This window comes from Thalassophryne amazonica, chromosome 10 (genome assembly GCF_902500255.1).
Source record: "Thalassophryne amazonica chromosome 10, fThaAma1.1, whole genome shotgun sequence".
Classification (NCBI taxonomy): domain Eukaryota; kingdom Metazoa; phylum Chordata; class Actinopteri; order Batrachoidiformes; family Batrachoididae; genus Thalassophryne; species Thalassophryne amazonica.
In genome coordinates this window covers 53,865,937-53,886,025 of record NC_047112.1, presented here as the reverse complement: position 1 = coordinate 53,886,025, position 20,089 = coordinate 53,865,937, and the positions used below count along the sequence as shown (strand labels likewise).

Here is a 20,089-nt window from a genome sequence, read left to right as displayed (position 1 = left end):
ATGAGAGATGTGTTCCCTGTCACTCCCTCCCCCTGCACTGACAGCTGCTTCAGTCTATTATACTATAAGCAAAAGTTCCTGGAGTAACGCAGGATTTGCCTGGATAAATCCAGCGGCACACAGGGCGTTATCGGCGGCAGCAGAACACCGCTGTTCTCACGCACGTCTGAACCTGCAATTGTAAAGGATAGAACTGAGTATTAACCCCCGTTGCCTGACGTGTGCCGGATGCTACTGCGTCAAAACTCCGCTTTATTCGGCGGATTTAGCGGCGTTTTATCCGCGTATTTGCGGCTAGTATGGCGCTCAAAACGCCGATGAAATGCTCCGCCCCTTTCCACCGCGAAAACAGACGGAACTACCGCGAACTTCGGTCTATGTACTACCCGCCGACAAAACCGTCTATGTGTAACCTGGGCTTTAGGTTTTGAGATTACCTGTGACCCATTTTATGCTAACATCCATAAGATTTCTTGTAAATCACTTCCAAATCTACCAAATGTTGGTCATAGCATCTGATCCCTTGAATTTATCCCCCTCAGGGGTTGAAATTCTAAATTGTTTCCAGACAGCATGAATTTTGATCATGCTGGCAATATCAATATTCTGAATCCCTTATCTAAATGCTAGCGAATAAACTTAAATCTTAAAAAAAAACAGTGGCACTATACCTTTTAATAAACTTAACATTAAACTTGAGTTTGTGAGTTATGTTGGTCAAATCTGTCGTATCATTTGGTGTTAACCTACGTTTTCCAAAATGAAACAAAAAAGGTAAGTCCCTTTGGCTGCTCCCTTGTTTGCACTTGGGGTTGCCACAGCAAATCCGAGGTGGATCTGAATGTTGAATTGGCACAGGTTTTGCCCTTACTGACATTAACTGGAAGAATGTGGCAGGGATGGGGTGTGAACCAAGAACCTTCCATACTGAAAACAAGTGCACTAACCACTTGGCCACCAGTTGATGCAAATAAAGTTCAAGACACACCCAGCGACACGGAAATGTCTAGGCATCCATCCCCCAGCCCGTCTGAAGAAAACCAGCAACAAAACCGACCATTCACAGGTACCACACCAAAGTGCTCCACCACTTATATAACCCATCATCCTGGCCTCCAAACAAACACACACACACACACTCATCTTCAACCGCTCAGTCCAATTAAGGGCGCAAGGCGGAGTACACCTAGGACAGGACGCCACTTTGTCACAGGGCCACAAACAGACAAACAAACACATTCACACCCACTCGCATACCTATGGACAATTTAAAGATTCCAATCAACCTAACCCACACGTCTTTGGACGTGGGAGGAAAAAGGGGCACTTGGAGAGGAAATCCACGTAAACACGGGGAGAACATGCAAATTCCACACAGAAAGGCCACAGGTGGGAATTGAACCCATGACCTTCTCGCTGTGAGGCACCAGTGCTAACCGCTAAGGCACCGTGCTGCCCTCCAAACAAATAAAACATACAAAAAAAGAAAAAGACATATGGTTGAAGACATGGAATATGGTGTGGGTCCATATCCATATGATTAATTTGATTGCTTCTTGATAGAGGTTTGCACTCAACTTAGTGCTCTTCTGTTTGAGGCATGTGTATGCATTGGGGAGGTATAACCTATTGACAGTCGGTATCAATAAAGTATGACTATGCTAATACAGTAATTCAGATTATTTCTATTTCACCAAATCCCATCAATCATCTCAAATTGCTACACAACAATAACTGAGTTGTAAAAATCTCAGTTAAATATTTCAGAGTTGATTTAATCTCTAAAAAGCTAATTTTAACGCTAAATCTGTTATAACTTTACGTAATAGTGTTTTAGTTGATCATACTGTACAAGTGCCATTTAACTTTCAGAAGGTGTAATTTTTAACTCTGTGCTGTGATAGTGCGGTTGCTTCACAATAAAAGGTTTGCAGGTTCAAACCCAACCTGAAGCCACTGTTCCTATAAACACTCGCTAAACAATTACAGCATTAAAGTAACCTGTAATATTGAAAATGCACATTCATAAGTGATACTATTAACAAGTATAAAGAGGTGATGCCTTCACACCTTTGAAAAGGTAAATGGGACCAGTGAGAATTACATAAACTCAGAAACAGTGTTGATTTTTACACTGAGTTAAATTGAGGATTTTACTGTGAATACACAAAGTCTAGACTTTACCCACATATTAGCAAGTGCTCCCTTTTAACAGGACGAGACCTCGGGCAGACAGGACAGTGGGATGACCATCTGCTTTATCACCACAGAGCACACAAAACAAAATGATAATGATCATCAACAAAGTATTTAAATGAAGCTAAAAGTTAAGTTGTTCTGCTTCCCTTTTTTCTTCTGTTTAGGATATGATGAAGTGATGCTTATTCACACTCACTACAGCCGTCTGAATGAGATTTTGCCTGCAGTGGAAGGGGAGCCTCAACCCAAAGCAACAAGGTTCGTTAAATCTTACCATTTCAATTCAGATTACATCACCTGATTGCATAGTTTAAATGTCCCGTGCATCCGGAAAGTATTCATAGCACTTCACTTATGCCACATTATGTTATATTACAGCCTTATTCCAGAATTTAGTAAATTCATTTTTTTCCCTCAAAATTTTGCACACAACACCCCATAATGACAACATGAAAAAAAGTTGTTTTTTTTTTGTGCAAATTTACTATAATAAAAAAAATAAGAAATCATTTGTACATAAGTATTCACGCCCTTTCATGGGTGTTAGTCTTCCATTTTATGACTGTTTTTCATAAAAGTCTAAATTAATATTCCGTTATTTCTGTTTTTTTTTAAATATATTTATCTATATAAAATGAGTGAAAACGAAAGTGATCAGTGCCATTTCCTGAATGAAACCGAAGCAGACAAACTAGTTACATTAGCTGTGATTGGCACAAATCGAAACTCAGCTCTAATTAAGCAGTCTAATTAAGCTCTGACAGAGTGACCATCGGGTTTTTGGTCACCTCCTTGACTAAGGCCCTTCTCACCCAATTGCTCTGTTTAGACGGGCAGCCAGCTCTAGGAAGAGTCCTGGTGGAGCCAAACTTTTTCCATTTACAGATGATGATGGAGGCCACTGTGCTCAGTGGGACCTTCAAAGCAGCAGAAATGTTTCTGTACCCTTCCCCAGATTTGTGCCTCGAGACACTCCTGTCTTGAAGGTCTACAGACAATATCTTTGCATGCTTGGTTTGTGCTCTGACATGCACTGTCAAAGGTAAGACCTTATATGTAGATAGGTGTGTGCCTTTCCAAATCATGTCCAATCAACTGAATTTACCCCAGGTGGACTCCAATTAAGCTGTAGAAACATCTCAAGGATGATAAGTGGAAACAAGATGAAACTGAGCTCAGTTTTGAGTCCCATGGCAAAAGCTGTGAACACTTATGTACATGTGACTTCTTAGTTTTTTGTTTGTTTGTTTGTTAAAAAACAAAAACAACAAAAAACCCAAAACATTTTTCTCATTGTCATTATGGGGTATAGTGTGTAAAATCTTGAGGAAAAAAATGAATTTCATCCATTTTGGAATACGGATGCATCGTATATTTTGTGTTAAAGTTTGGATATTCAAATTGTACTGCTTACACCTACAGCATCGAAACAAAGAAGAGTTTTATTGCTTTTCACATTACGTTTTGATCTTGGTGACTTCTGAAATTTGGCTGTGTAGACATTTAGGTACAAAAAAACAAAAACAAACCAGTGTTATCAGTGCACATATGACAAAAACTGCAACATTTGTCACTTGATTTTTTTTTTGCAGAATGACAGATCAGGTGACCAACAAGTAATACTGTATTTAGTAGGCTTGAGTTTCATTAATTGACTAGTTAACAATTAAACAATAAATTAATAAGGTCAAATGTAAACAATGAAACTCTAAATAGTTGAAAACATGGCCTTAGCACAATGAACTACATGGAAACAATTGTCACAGTTCAACTAGATGCAACATATTTATTCAAACCACTTAAAGCCCCTTTCACACTGGGCCTGCGTAGAGTTGCATTGTGCAGTGTATCTAGTATGCAGGAATGGCTACGTAGTTGCATGCAAGGGGGGAAAAAGTTGCTCGCAGGGGGGAGATTGGCAGGAATGCACACAGGGGGAGAAGCTTGGCTCCAGAGAGTGCGTGGACACGCAGATGGATTTAATACATTGGAAAAATTCAGAATACATTATTTCCAGGAGTTAATGGACTTTATTTAAGATGCCACAATCGTGAGAGAACTTTTGGAGGAAAAGGCAGAGCTGCAGTTGGCGGTCATGCGCAATCTGTCTGTGAGGAGTTATTTGGACATGGACATGTCTTCTCGCTGGTGATCCCTCCATGAAGAGTTATAGTGGATGTGGACATATCCTCTTGCTGGAGATCTGTCCATGAGGAGGTTAAAGCCGGCAGATTATTGCGTGAGTGCCCGTGAACACCGATGGTGGACGTGGAAGCTTGACCCACCTCTTCTTCTCTTCCGTGGTTTTGAAGCCTCACTGCCAGCAAAGTTCAGTGGGATGATTAAAATCTAGCAATGCAGGTATGTACTGATAAAAAACTAAACAAAACAGATTTTTTTGCTCTAATGTAGGGTTGTGTACAATTGCGGAGGCATGGTGTACAGTAGCACAGTGTTGCATAGACTTACACAAAGTAGCAGAGTGTTGAGATTTGCATGGGGCACTGCGTCCGGTGAACTACTCGGAAAATCTGTGAAAAAATTAAAAGTTTAAGTTTTTGCGTCCATATCGCAGACCCTTTTGCGTCCCTCATTGTATTGCCATGTTGGGCTGCATAAACTCAGCGTAGGGCTGCATATGCTCAGTGTAGTCGGTATGCCACATTACACAACTCTACATTGTCCCGCTGTGAAAGGGGCTTTAGTGAAGAGAGTGCTGGCTGGTGGTGGATGTTAGGCTGTGTTGGTCACTGCTTGATCTCTGTTCTCAGTGAAGGAATGCCTTCAAGAATGCTTGTCTCCCTTTTTGATAGCTATGCAGGAAAATCTGAATTACCCAAAGAGTCGAGTAAAAGAAAAATTGGTTGACAAGTTGAGTACTTCCTAGTCATAGTCGACTACTTCGACTACTTGTTCCAACCCCAGTATTTATGAATTTTTGACTACAAATTGTGATTTGCAATTGATTTTAGAAAAACAAAACTAAAAGTGATCAGTGAATAAAAGGTACCTTCTATGTGAAGTTTTTCTATATGTATAAATTATAACGGGTTAAGCTGTTGTAAGTGTAAACGTTGTCTTATTTTCAGAGCTCCATCGAGTTATTTGGCTTCTGCTGTCATATCAGCAACCATGCGTGATACCTCCAAGGCCCACACCATCCCAGTGGCCGTCCACTACACCCTATCTTCATCTAAATTGGTACAGTCTATTGGTGCAGTTATAATGATAGAAGTGTTTTGTACTCAACTGCAAGTGTTAAAATTAAGTATACTGGCAGCACAGTGGTTCAGATGGTTAGCATGCTCACTTCTAACAAGAAGGTCTTTGGTTCTGAGTCACCTGTACTCCATTTTCTATGGACTAGGGCTTGACCAATTATCTGTCTGGCTGATTATCAGTGCAGAGATTCAGCATTTTTGTGGATGTTGGTATCGGCCATTTATACCGGCTGATATGCTGATATGCCAGTTTATATTTGCAGTGCTGGATGTAGCGACTCACTGGTTGCCAATTCCGCCTTCACACACTGTGCACTGCAGCTTCACTCAGAGGTGCAGGACACAACTGAAAGCAGCATTTCTGTCTGTCTGACTAAAACAAAAAACTTGAAACATGAAAATCCTTCATTAAATAATCCATAGTTCCTCCTCTGTCTGTAGCTGCTGTTACATTCATAAATGAATGGTATATTTTACAGACAAAAGGCTTTGTGTTTCCAAAAAGCTCTGTGTTTCTTCAACAGGAGAAAACACAGAGACGGTGTTTGAATCAAGGAGAAGGGAGGGGTAAGAGTAGATGGGATTGGGGAGGGGGTGTGTGTGAGACAGTAGAGGGAGAGGAGTTTGAGGTTCACTCATTGTCACTTGAAAACAAAAGTTACAGTTTTCATGGAGCATTTATAAACTGTACAAGCTGTTAACTGGTTACAGATGGTCACATGATCATGTGTGCTTGTTAAAGCAGCGAGCAACTTAATAATCTTAAATGATCATCTTGAGGCTGCACTTAGTGAAACAGGAAAATATGAAAAAGTATGATTCAGAAAGTTTTCATTCAGGTTTTATTCTTTAAAACCCCTGTCACATCTTGACAATTTAGCCAGGGTAATATGCCAAGCATATTAAAAATGCTGGCATACGTCTAATAAGTATGCCAGCATATGGCTCATACATCCCACATACGTGAGATGTAATGCTGGGCAGACACTATAATATTTTCAGTTGTTGTACTCGGCTCCAGCTCAAACTGTAAGACAAAACTGCAGGGTGTAAAAGTTCAGAGCACATGATTTATGTTCTCACACTATACGGCCCAATGCTCTGATGCAATCTGTCTACTCACATTGTACATTCAAATCCACATGTTGGACTCGTCTTTCTGGAAGCGAAACGTAAACAGAAGCTTTTTTATTTTCTTTTTTTTTCAAACTTCATTTACTTTTCTTATTTTTACAAAGAAACTCTCGATGGGAGACATCAAAGTTTTAACAAAAAACAACAACAACAAAAAAAACAATACAAGATTTTACTTGGGTTGAAGGGGGGGGGGGAGAAACAGAAGCTGCTCTCCCAAAGAGATGATCACTGTTTATGCTCTCTCCGGTATTTGCACATCAGCTCGTTGACACTTGTAGCGCTGCTTCAACAGCGCGATACCCTCACGAGGGTCAACCAGAATATCAAACAGGTTTTATTTTCATCCGACCATACGATTGCCAATCAGGAGGTGGTCGTGAGAGGTTAAACGTAGCTCGTTACTCCATGTATACTACACGATGCAGGACGCACGATTAAGCTGAAACTCGGCGTGATGCAAAAAATTCTCGCACAAGTGAAAAATCAGCTGAAAAAGGACCAAAACTCGCACAGTGTAAGCCTAGCTTTACTTGTAAGTGACTTATAAGTTGAAATATGGCAAGATAATGTTTAGCGTACTCAAAACGTATTTATAACCTATGAGGAACGTGCTGTGAACCTATGTGAAACTTATTTTATCTGTTCCCAGCGACCATAGAACTTACTGAATGTGTCAGCTATGTATAATGGAGTGTTGACAGCAATTGGTATAAAAAATAGGGTTTGGCAGGAGGAACCCCTCAGTACTCTTCAGACTCTATGGTGAACAGACATGCAGGATCCAGCAAGGCAGTGAGAATACCTACTAGCTGTCCTCCAACATCAGCATGATCTCATGGATTTGACACTGCACTAGTTGTGTACCAGCAGAGCCAGGAGAAGAAAAAATGAACAAAGGAGAAGGACCTGGGTACGCCCATGTCCATGACCACGGCCTTGGCCAGGAGAGTTCTTGTCAGTAATTTCAGTTTCAATTTATTTTCATTAATATAGCGCTGAATCACAGCAAAGTTGCCTCAAGGTGCTTCACACAAGTAAGGTCTAACATTACCAACCCCAGTAGGAGTTTGTTTCAGCATGACTGCAATGTTGATCCTTCAGGCACCTTGACACTTGCACGAATTTGATCCCCGCACTGCTGCGCAATTCATCGTGACAGTGGGGCCTGCTTTGTTCCGCTGGACGCCACGCTATATAAAATAATGATTTTGTAGCCGATGATGCATTTGCTCTCAGAACATGGCTCCCAGAAAGACAGAGAAATTATCTACAGCTGTCGGTTGTCTCGTCCGCGTCATGTAGTGGAGAACACATGTGGAATCTTGTCTCAAAGGTAATTATTTATAATATGGATATTGTAATGGATTGGTAAAACAGTTGCATTTTCATTCCTTCTTATGAGTTAGATCAGGGGTTCTCAATCCAGTCCTCGAGGACCCCTAAACCTGCACATTTTCCATCTCTCCCTGCTCTTCCACAAGCTGAGAGCTAATTCAGGTGTCGGTTAGGAGTTGAGTGGCTGTGCACCTGAATTAGCAAATTAGCTTGTGGCAAAGCAGGGAGAGATGGAAAATGTGCAGGTTTAGGGGTCCCTGAGGATCGGATTGAGAACCCCTGAGTTAGATAATGTATCTGTAAAGTTTATCTCGTCATAATCGTTCACATGCCCTGCATGCAATGACACGCAGTGACACTCAGCGTTTTTGAATAGGTGCAATGTTAATGAATAGTTTATGAAATTAATGCATGCCAGATGTTTTGAACATTTCAAAATATTCTTTGCATGCAGCCCGCAGCACGCAGTTTACAATGGGTTTACTAGTGTGGGGATCAAATTTATGTAACTGTCGATTTGTAGTGCAGTCACCATGTGCTCGTAAGTGATACGCTGCCATACGCTTTGTGTAAGTGGAACTATTGTTGAGCATAAGGTGTGTACACCGGCAACACGATGTGCAGTCGGTGTAAAGTCAATGAAACGTTATATATAATATATACAAATGTTGAGTTCAGACACAGGTGATTGATGTTCAAAAGGTTTTACTGAGGATACTTGCAGAGTCCAGTACACAAGAAGGCAGCCAACAATCAGCAACAGAAACCAAAACATGAGGTGAAAGGCATGGTCCAGAAAACAGGCAGAGAGTCAAAAAACACAACAGGGCTACACTAGACAAAAACACTCTGAGAACAGGCTGGAAGAGAAGGCAATAAAGCACAATGATCTGGTGGAGAGGAGAGGGAAAAGAGAGGCTTAAATACATGCAGTGATGAGGAGGAGATGAGAGAAAGTTCCAGAGCTGGGAAAACAGGATTGTTATTTCAATCCAAAACAAATCCCCACAAACAGGAAGAAAGCTGTTAGATTCTGTATTTTATTTCTTTTTAATTAACAAAAACAGATGTTTGTGTGCTGCAGACAAGGCCTTCTTCACATTACGAAGCATAAAAATTCTTTTAATCTGACTTGTTGTTGCCTCTGTTCATCCGGATGCATCATCGCAGACACACTGGTGTCCAAATAAGACGTCCTTCTTTTGCTAATACTTTAATGCCTTATTGTGGAAACTGTTTGTGAATAAATGCAACATTTTTGAAGAAGTCCGTCGTTGTAATACGGTGCTCCAGGTGTGTTTCCTGCCCTGCAGAGAGTCAAAAAACACAACAGGGCTACACTAGACAAAAACACTCTGAGAACAGGCTGGAAGAGAAGGCAATAAAGCACAATGATCTGGTGGAGAGGAGAGGGAAAAGAGAGGCTTAAATACATGCAGTGATGAGGAGGAGATGAGAGAAAGTTCCAGAGCTGGGAAAACAAGAGGGAACGCCGAACACGAAGCACCAACGTGAATGACAAGATAAAGCAGTGACAAAAACCCCGAACAGGAAATAAAAGACTAAAACACCTCACAAAACATGTCAAAAATACCAATCCTGACACTAAGGAGCAGGTTTGATAATGAAATCAGTCCAGGTTCAGCTCTTGTTCAAATAAACCATAATTAAAGGGGTCATATTGTTTTGCTTTTTTTAAAGTAATGCAATCTCACTCAAAAATGTTGAAAGAAAAAAAAACTGTCGAGATGACATAAAAATTTTACATGACGCAACTCTCTGCCTCACTGGATTAAAGCTACTGTGCGTAAATTTACTTTTGCACTCTGACACAGTAGCTTCATCAGCAGACAATTTAACACCATGAGACAGTTTTGAAGAAGGGAGCAAATACTATGTCCATCAAATATTAATGTATTTTTAACATTTATTTATGACCTACACAGTCACAGACACATAGAGTGGGACCATATGTACACTGGCAATGTTAATTTAACACTCTCAGTGTTAGTTTTACACTGGTGATTTTACTGTGTACACATAACATACAACCCCAATTCCAATGAAGTTGGAAATGTAAATAAATGTGAAATGTAAATAAAAACAATACAATGATTTGCAAATCCTCTTCAACCTATATTCAATTGAATACACCACAAAGACAAGATGTTTAATGTTCAAACTGATAGACTTTTTTGTTTTTGTGCAAATTTTTGCTCATTTTGAAATGGATGCCTATAATACGTTTCATAAAAGCTGGGACAGTGGTATGTTTACCACTGTGTTAAATCACCTTTCCTTCTAACAACACTCAATAAGCGTTTTGATGAATGAATGGAACAATGTTCCATTCATTCATCAAAAACATTCCTTAGTACTGCTCCAAAATCCCAACAAAAAACCCATCAACTCAATATTTTTGGGGTGATTAGAAAGAGTAAAGGGCGGACTGTACGCAGGTGAACTTGATCAGACTTTATCCCTGCACTCGGAGGTGTCGGAGTCACTCAGCTTGTCCTTGTCTGTCCCCAGCAGCTCTCAGATATCTTGTGAATTTATTGTAAAACAAAGTATTTGTATCAGAGGGCCATTGGTCTTGGATCTGGAAGCTATTCAAGTGGAGTTTGAGCCGCATATTCTTGTCCAAACCTGACTCGAAATTGACAGGCTTTTTAATGTTTCTGTTAGAACCTGTTATTTCAATCCAAAACAAATCCCCACAAACAGGAAGAAAGCTGTTACATTCTGTATTTTATTTCTTTTTAATTAACAAAAACAGATGTTTGTGTGCTGCAGACAAGGCCTTCTTCACATTACGAAGCATAAAAAGTCTTTTAATCTGACTTGTTGTTGCCTCTGTTCATCCGGATGCATCATCGCAGACACACTGGTGTCCAAATAAGACGTCCTTCTTTTGCTAATACTTTAATGCCTTATTGTGGAAACTGTTTGTGAATAAATGCAACATTTTTGAAGAAGTCCGTCGTTGTAATACGGTGCTCCAGGTGCGTTTCCTGCCCTGCAGTGGCTTTGTCCCCGCATTGACAAAACGGAAAACAATCATTTATTTTAAAAGCTGAAAAATCTTTTTTAGCATCACAGTGCTCCATTTATTCATGATCAGTGTTCAGAGTAATCTGTCATTCAGCTTTCTGCTTGCGGTGAAAATAAATGTCATTAACGATCCACCGAAAAAAAAAAAAAAAAAAAAGATTTTTAAGCGGCTGAGTATTGTGCTCATGTGACTGGTCCATTCCATCCCATCGGGTATCCACGCAGTAGAGGGCATCAGGTCCTCCTTAGCCTGCATGGCGAGCCACTCCTTGGACATGTTTTGAATAAATATGCATTGAATGCGTTACACCCCACACCGGCAACAGAGTTGGGAGTTCACACTTAGTCCTGTGACATTTATGCACCGCTGAACATGCACACTCAGAATGTAACAATGGTTTATTGCTGCTTTCTGGTTTGTAACATGTCCCACCCACAACACTACTTGATTTGTTAGAGAAGTTCAGCCTGTCAGTGCTGAAGCCTACTGTTTCACAGACTGGCATAGAAGAAGGTAGCAGTATGCAGAGAGCAGCTGTGTTAGCTGTATTTATTTATTTATTTGTTCATTTGTTCAACTTCCTAATAATGTTATTTTTGTGTGAGGGTCATGTTGAAAGGTTCTGACAATTAAACATATGCTGCAAAACATTTAAAGAATGTTTTGTGTTCAGAGTGCGTTATACTAAATTTTGACACCTTTTTGACACTTTATACTGCCAGGAAATATCGGCCTCAAATATCAGTATCGGCCTCTTACCCCTGCCGATAATCGATGTTGGTATCGGCCCTTAAAAATCCATATCGGTCGACCCCAAATTTGTACATCAGGAGGGCATCCACTCGCTGTGGCAAAAACAAGATTGAGTTGACTGTATTCATCATAACGCCCGACTCCTTGGAGCAGTTTATTTAGTTCGTTCTGCTCTTGGTTCAGTTCATTGTTCTCTCCTATTTCCATAAAAAGCTGCCATGACTTGGTGTATCACTGAATGAATGTGGAGTTGAATGGTTTATTTGATTTACAGCAGTATTTATGTACTATGTTTCTTAAATTGTAAAACAGACATGGAGAACAGCAAGTTGTTTCTATTTCTAGGAGTGTTCGCATCAAGCTACTCCTGTTTGTGCCTTTTGGAATTTCAACTTAACGTAAGTTGGACCACCGATACGTTTATATTTATAGACCATATAGAATATTATGTCACTTCATAACACTTTCATCGCAAATCACTTTTGAAATTTTATCACTGTGTGGGCATGGAAAATAAGGAGCCATGAATAAACAGGCTTTCTGTGAGCAGCCTTAAGGAAGGATTTCCTTTTTCTTTTGCCAGTGTTATGGTCAATTTGATGAACATTTCTTACACTTTCCCATGCATTTTGACCAACACGGAAGGCACAGTACCTCTTGTGTCTCTATACAAAAACTAAAGTGTACCATCCAAACCCGTGAAACTAAGCTCTATTTTACTGTGACATGAATTAGGGCTGGCAAAGGGATTGTCAGAAAAACAAAACATGATTACAATTTATTTCATACTGTGTGTGCCAAACTGATGCTGGTATATGGTGATGGATAATACAATTTTAAGCAATGTTTTGAACTTTCAACTCTTCAGTGCGCGGCCTAGGTGTTGAGTAGGTTTGTGGAGTCAAGTCATTTTGGTGGCTTTGTTGGCGAGGAAGCGTTTGCTGACCTCAACTTTACGAAAGATGTGATCTTTGTGGAATCAATAGATACCTTGATTGCAGCACTTTAGAAGACGTATAAGGAGTTTGTGATTGTCCTTACTCAAGACATTAGCCCGGGTCACACGGCACTAAGGAAGGACACCGAAGCCAAAATGAAGCAAGAAATCTGGATCTTTCGGAGACATCGTTTGATCGTTCTCCAGCTTCGTTCCTCGCAGTTTGTCCGAAATTTCAAACTGTTGAAAAATGTGAACGAATCTCGACAACAACTTCAATTCGTCCGTATTCTGTTTTGCTCTCTGTCTTGACGGTTCCTCATCGTTTACATAGTTCCCGTACTGTCACCGTTCCGTTTGATTGTCGTCCATCTTTGTCCAACCTCCCAAGTCCGACATCTGGCACAAACATTGACGATATCAGAACAGATCAATAACTAAAACTCAGATGAGCTGAACGTGACTTGTCCATGTGTGAGACGAAAAGCAACGTTATCATATAGAAACAATAGCGGCAAGAATGTTTTATCAACTACTTTAACTATTTATGCACATCCCATCCATCTCTGGCTGGAACGTGCATGCGCACATGCAAGTTGCACCCATCTGTGGCTTCAACGTGTGTCCGCCACAGGCGGCTGCAACGTGCATGCACACACGGACATTCCAGCCACAGGCGGCTGCAACGTGCAAACCTGACAAACCTGTTGTCAAGACAACCAGATCTCATGCCTGCAGGTGCTGTGCAGAGCACAGGGTGGCTGCAGAAATGGTCACAGGCTGGAGCTCAGTCTGATACTCGTTGTCAAGTCACGTCATCATGAATGATTCCTTTTGATTTTCTTTAAAGTGCCTATGTCGCTTGTTCGCTTCGTTTTTCTTTTGTTAGTTCGGTTTTGTTTCATTCTTTTATGCGCTCTGAACTCACAGGCTTTTCGGTGATGGGAGAAGTGCAGGCTCATTCATCCACTTTTCTCAACGATTTGTGACTTTGTGACTTTTTTTTTCTTTGTTCAGCTATCGCCGTGTGACTGGGCCGTAAGATCCAGACTTTCTGGACTCAGCTATTAGAAAGTGTCCAACTTCCCTCAGGGCCCCTGGCACTGGACATTGACAGAAGCCTGGGAAGATTTTATTGTACTAGCCTTCTAAAGTGCTGCAATCAAGGTATCTTAGGCTTTGCCTTCCCCTTTCCTTGTGTGTCTTGTTGTTTTCCCTCCCTGATGTGTCATGTTTGTCTCAGTCTGTGCTTGTGTTGCTGGGTGTGGACTCTGGGTTCCCTCCTCCGGCCTGCCCATCTGATCCTCTACAGCTGCTGAGTCTGCTCACCTGCAGCCTATCTCCAATCAAGCCACTGCAGTATTTAACCACAGCTCAGACATCCAGATGCTGTCAGATCGTTCAGTCTCCATTGTGGTACAGACTATTGGCCTTATCTCTGAGAAGATTTTTCATGGTTTGTATTTTAGGTGTTATTTTTCCAGACGTCTATTTTTCCTCAGCTGTTTCTGCCCTCTGCTGTTCGACCATTTCAGCCAAGCCTGCCTACATCTCACCAAAATAAACTGTAAAACATTCTGTCTTCAGGTTGTGTCTGCATTCTGGGTACCTGTCAGTTCCTGGGTCAACCATATCAAATCTGTTGATTCCACAAAGATCACATCTTCCACGAAGTTGAGGTCAGCGAACATTTCATCACCAACAACTCAACAGTTGAAAGTTGAAAATATTGCCGAAAATTGTATTACCCATTATCGTATACCGGCATCAGTTTCTCACACTCTTACAGTATTCGCTGTTTCACAGCTGTGAATCTCTCGCTGTCTTGCTGTCCCTGACTCATGCAAGAGGTCGGTTTCAGCGGAGTTCCAGTGTCAGTAGCTCAGCACTCACAGTGTAAACATATCTCATGAAGTATGGACAATAAGACAACATCGGGGCACAGCGGAAGTCCATCACAAGTGCTACACTTCCTCCAGATAACCCTCTCTACTTGGGAGAGCATATCATCATCATAATCGCCCATGAACTCGCTAAGTCAATGCCATCCACAACCTCGCTTTGCCATTGTTTACGTGCGCTGTGAGACGGTGGAACTCTGCTGGCGCTGTGGTGCATTCTGGGAAGCGCAGGGGACCGCCAGGGGGATTACGGGAAACACTGAAGTACTGAATAGTTGTGAGGCTTGTATGATAACCAGTGAACTCAGGCAGTGAATTGACGTCTTTGGTACGGGGTGCCTTTGAAGGATCCTTGGGTACCAATGGAATGACTTATTATCAAATAAGTGGTTACTTACAGAGAGACTCAGACGAGACTTACAACTTGAATTGTGAGGGAACATCAGCTATGACATTTTGCCCATGTGGTGCTTTTCTCTGGGTTTGATCAGGTTCCCAAGTGTTGAGCAGTCTACCAACTGTAAAAGGCCAAGGGGATGCCCAAATATCACCTGGCTCCAGCAGATAGATGGGTGTTTTCATGTGGTGGTGATGGTGGGTTCATCACCACCAAGTTGTTTGCAAGGGGTGATGTACAGCACCAGTTCATGCTCCTAAACCTGATGCGACCTATGTTGAATTCTACTTGTTTGAATGAAATGTGTAAATAAGTGTATTGACTGTCTGTGTTTTTGGTTCTTTATAGACATAATCATGCCAGTAGCTGGCTCAGTGATGGTTGCACTGTGACCTTTGCAGACTCCGATGTCACTTCCTGCCTTTGTAACCACACCACTAACTTTGCAGTGTTGATTAATTACATGGAGTCGAAGGTAGGCCCTACGATGTTTATTCCACACACGCTGAATCAAATTACGCAACATGTATGTATGTATGAAAATGATCACATTTGAAACTTTGTATTTGCATTTTGTGTTGAAGCAGTTCGTAAACATATTTATGTGAAATCATGCCTGCAGTCTTTGAAATCTGAACCAGGCAGTATGTGGGCTGAGCTTTGCAATAAAACATATTAGCCAGCAGGGGGCACTCTTAGTATTCATATTCTGTCAAAGCATGCAGCAGTGGTGATGAACCTCAGGAAAAAAGTGTTTATCCCAAATTCACAAAAATCAAAGATAACATGGAAGTGAAAGTGTTCTTATCTCATTCACATCTTTCCATCCTTTGTACAGTGGAGTCCAGAGGAAGAACTTATTCTGACCAAACTGACGTTTATTGGCTGTAGTGTTTCACTGTGTGCGCTGGTGGTCACATTGATGTTGTTCACCGTGCTGGAGTGAGTAACTGATCACAACATCACATTTATCAATACAACAGACATTGCTGTGTCTTAATCTTTGTGTGCTGAATTCATTTGTGTTTGTGGGGATAGTGCATGTTTACGTACAGTAAACGTGCATAAGGCTGTTACTGCAGCTCAGCCACAGTACATGTACTGTTGTAAAATGGGCACTTGGTGCATTTGAAGACTGCAGATGCCAAACCCTGTAAGTCAGTTTTTAAATGGAGAGAATGCAATTTAAAATAGGATATTAAAATTCACACTGATAGTTACCTAAGCAGCTAAGTGCATTTTGGCTTCAACTCAAAATTTGTGGTTTTGGAGGGTTTTGCATCTAAACTCCTGTGTTTTGAATACATACATATAGTAGAGCAGCACTAAAGTGGAGTGCATAAGGCTCCCAGCAGTGCACCACATGTGGGTCTCTGTCCATACAGAAACCCAGTAAATCATTGTGAAATTTGTCATGGAACATACAGTACACATGGATGCCTTCCAGTTTTTAAGGAGATACAGTAGGTACATTGCCTTTTGAAATCCTACCAAAAAAGATATTTGCAGAAAGAGAAAATAATTGAATAAACAGCTAGATTTTCCCCTATATTTACTGGACTTATTGGACAGATTTTTTTAGTACAGAATATTATCGAAAATATCTTCTTTTGTTTTTTAAGAAACCAGCCCTGCTGAAAGACAGAAGCAAATCATAAACTCATATACGGACGTAATGCTACATTTCACAAAATTCAAGCACACAATTGTGAAATGTGACAGAACAACAAAGCAACTTAGTGTCATTAGGTGGGTCTGCATCACTGTCCAAATTGAAGTCGCAAATTGAAAGTGGGCTTAATGGAAACGCATGTATTTTGAAAAAATTCACATATCACAAAAAAAGTTATGCTTGGAGGAGGTGGTTTTTCAATGGATTATTAAGTGTTATTGAGACAACTGCGATAAAAGTACTTTTTCAACTATTATGGGTCACATGATGTGCAGAAAACATCAGATGACATTCGAAAATACTTGGCACACTACATGTGGATGAAGTAAGAGATGGAGGGCATGGTAAACATTATAAGCCATGATGTTACAGCTGTATTGGATTAAAAAAACAATAAAATTGAAGTGGCAGTATTTAGCAGGATGTAGACCGTGCACTTTTGATCAGCATCAAAGGGCCTAAAGTCTGCTGTATGTGTTAAATTTGTATTTGTGCAAATAAACCTATAAAATTAACAATTTAGTCAAAATATGAGCTGCATCATAAAAGGGGTGGTAGCCAAATGGTTAGTGCACTTGCTTTCAGTGTGGAAAGTTCCTGGTTTAAACCCCACCCCAACCACATTTCTCCATGTAATGTGGAGTTGCGTCAGGAAGGGCATCTGGTGTAAAACGGGTTTCAAATCAATATGCAGATCCACCTTGGATCTGCTGTGGTGACCCGATTAAAAACAAGGGAACAGCTGAAGGGTCTTATGATGAGCTGCATCATGAAACATCTGCTGAATAAACCTGTATATCCTTTCAGTTTGTTTACTGATGAAAAAGCAGTATTAAACTGTCATATCTACATGGGGCTTGTTCTGGCAGTAAAGGGAGAGAAAAGCTGCGGGTGCTCTTAAAGCAGCTATGAGTATTGACTCAGGCTAATCCAGTAATGACTGTTGTCTACATGTGAGCCCCCTCTGAAGGTTTATGGCGGCATTCTGCAGCCATTAATTAACATTAGGGTCACTGAGGGATCCCAATCAGCTGGAGAGGAGCTGCTGCAATGATTTATGTCAGGGAGAGGATGCAGCCAGGCTTTTTACGCACACCCTGGTACATACTGTATGTTCATCTGCGCACTTCAACGCATTTATAGGCAAAGGAACACAGATCCACGGATATGTGAGGCCACAAGCAGCATTGCAGATATAAAATGAGTCTCACTAGAATGAACCCATCAGGATCTAATGGGAGGCTGTTCAGGTCATTTCCCTCTGTAAACCAGTTTCAGCCATCTGTTTAATTTATGTTAAGTATCCACCTGAAATGGAAACAGCCAAGCTACTGGTTTTGTATACATGCACAAACTAGACTTGTGTCAGGAATTAACTCAGTAATACTGTAAAATAAGCAGAATATGTAGAAAGTGCAGAAATGTGCAGCAAAAGAAAAGCATCTTAGACACACTTGAACTGAAAACCAAGAACAGAGAGGGAGGAATATATATATATATATATATATATATATATATATATATGTGTGTGTGTGTGTGTGTGTGTGTGTGTGTGTGTGTATAAAATATACTACAAAGAAACGAGAGTGCAAACCTCTGCCAACACTAGTTTCCAGTTACACAAAATTTTACCTTGGAAATAATTTTCAAGGCTAGAGTCCTGTTAGAAGTGGCTTTTCACATGTCAGTAGTATGTAGTTTTTTGTGGTGTTGTCAGTTTTTTTCTTTTTCAACTTTTTCAGTTTCTGAATTATTTTTCAAATAATTATCACAGAACATTGGTTATCTCTGCTTTTCACAATTTGCCATTGCTTTTTGGCACTTGGTTTCTAACTGATAACTGGAAGATAGACAAACAGGGATAAAATTGGAACGTCCATCCAATTTCGGTGGTGCAGGTAAATCCATAACAGAAAAATGAGAGTGATTGAGGTACTTTTGACTGAGATATAATGCAAAATGTACACCAAATGGGCTTTTCAAAATTAAATCCAAATATCCACAAAATCCACCATCTGAATCATATCCAGATCAGACTTTGTCAGGCGATAGTGAGTGCCAGTCTGCACCTCATTTACAAATATGAGAGTGATTGGGGCATGTTTGATTAAGATATAATGTAAAATATACATTAACTGGGGTTTTCAGTGTTAAATATAAATGACCACAAAATCTGTAATCTGGATCAGCTCTGGATCAAACTTTTTCAGTTGATAAAGGATACCATCCTACATAACACTGTCAAATATGAAAGAAATCTGATCTTTTTGACACAGTTATGAATTTTTGAAAATTTGTTCATGGTTAAAGGATAGGGTTTTTTGCAATTTTCCAAGCTTTTTCCTGACTTTGACCTTTCACCTATGACCTTGAAAATTGAATCTCTTCTTACAGTGGAGTTCAGAATAATAGTACTGCTATGTGACTAAAAAGATTAATCCAGGTTTTGAGTATATTTCTTATTGTTACATGGGAAACAAGGTACCAGTGGATTCAGTAGATTCTCACAAATCCAACAAGACCAAGCATTCATGATATGCACACTCTTAAGGCTATGAAATTGGGCTATTAGTAAAAAAAAAGCAGAAAAGGGAGTGTTCACAATAATAGTACAACCCCTGGCAAAAATTATGGAATCACCGGCCTCAGAGGATGTTCATTCAGTTGTTTAATTTTGTAGAAAAAAAGCAGATCACAGACATGACACAAAACTAAAGTCATTTCAAATGGCAACTTTCTGGCTTTAAGAAACACTATAAGAAATCAAGAAAAAAGATTGTGGCAGTCAGTAACGGTTACTTTTTTAGACCAAGCAGAGGAAAAAAATATGGAATCACTCAATTCTGAGGAAAAAATTATGGAATCACCCTGTAAATTTTCATCCCCACTGTCTGTGATCATCCTGGAGCTGATTAATGGGTGAGCCTTTGCCATTCTGGTTATTCTTCTATCCATTTTGATGGTTGTTTTCTGTTTACTTCCACGCGTCTCTGGCTTTTTGTCCATTTTAAAGCATTGGAGATCATTGTAGATGAACAGCCTATAAGTTTTTGCACCTGCGTATAAGTTTTCTCCTCTCCAATCAACTTTTTAATCAAACTACGCTGTTCTTCTGAACAATGTCTTGAACGTCCCATTTTCCTCAGGCTTTCAAAGAGAAAAGCATGTTCAACAGGTGCTGGCTTCATCCTTAAATAGGAGACACCTGATTCACACCTGTTTGTTCCACAAAACCGACGAACTCACTGACTGAATGCCACACTACTATTATTGTGAACACCCCCTTTTCTACTTTTTTACTAATAGCCCAATTTCATAGCCTTAAGAGTGTGCATATCGTGAATGCTTGGTCTTGTTGGATTTGTGAGAATCTACTGAATCTACTGGTACCTTGTTTCCCATGTAACAATAAGAAATATACACAAAACCTGGATTAATCTTTTTAGTCACATAGCACTACTATTATTCTGAACACTACTGTA

At 40.3% G+C, this 20,089-nt stretch overlaps 1 protein-coding gene across 1 annotated transcript in view; it reads left to right on the top strand.

The window, feature by feature from the left end:
• LOC117518106 (adhesion G-protein coupled receptor D2) overlaps window positions 1-20,089 on the top strand; it is a 282,536-nt gene that overhangs the window by 69,143 nt on the left and 193,304 nt on the right. The window contains 5 exon segments of the mRNA XM_034179168.1: window positions 2,364-2,457; window positions 5,289-5,400; window positions 12,046-12,098; window positions 15,284-15,410; window positions 15,774-15,877. Coding sequence (XP_034035059.1) covers window positions 2,364-2,457; window positions 5,289-5,400; window positions 12,046-12,098; window positions 15,284-15,410; window positions 15,774-15,877 — 490 coding nt within the window.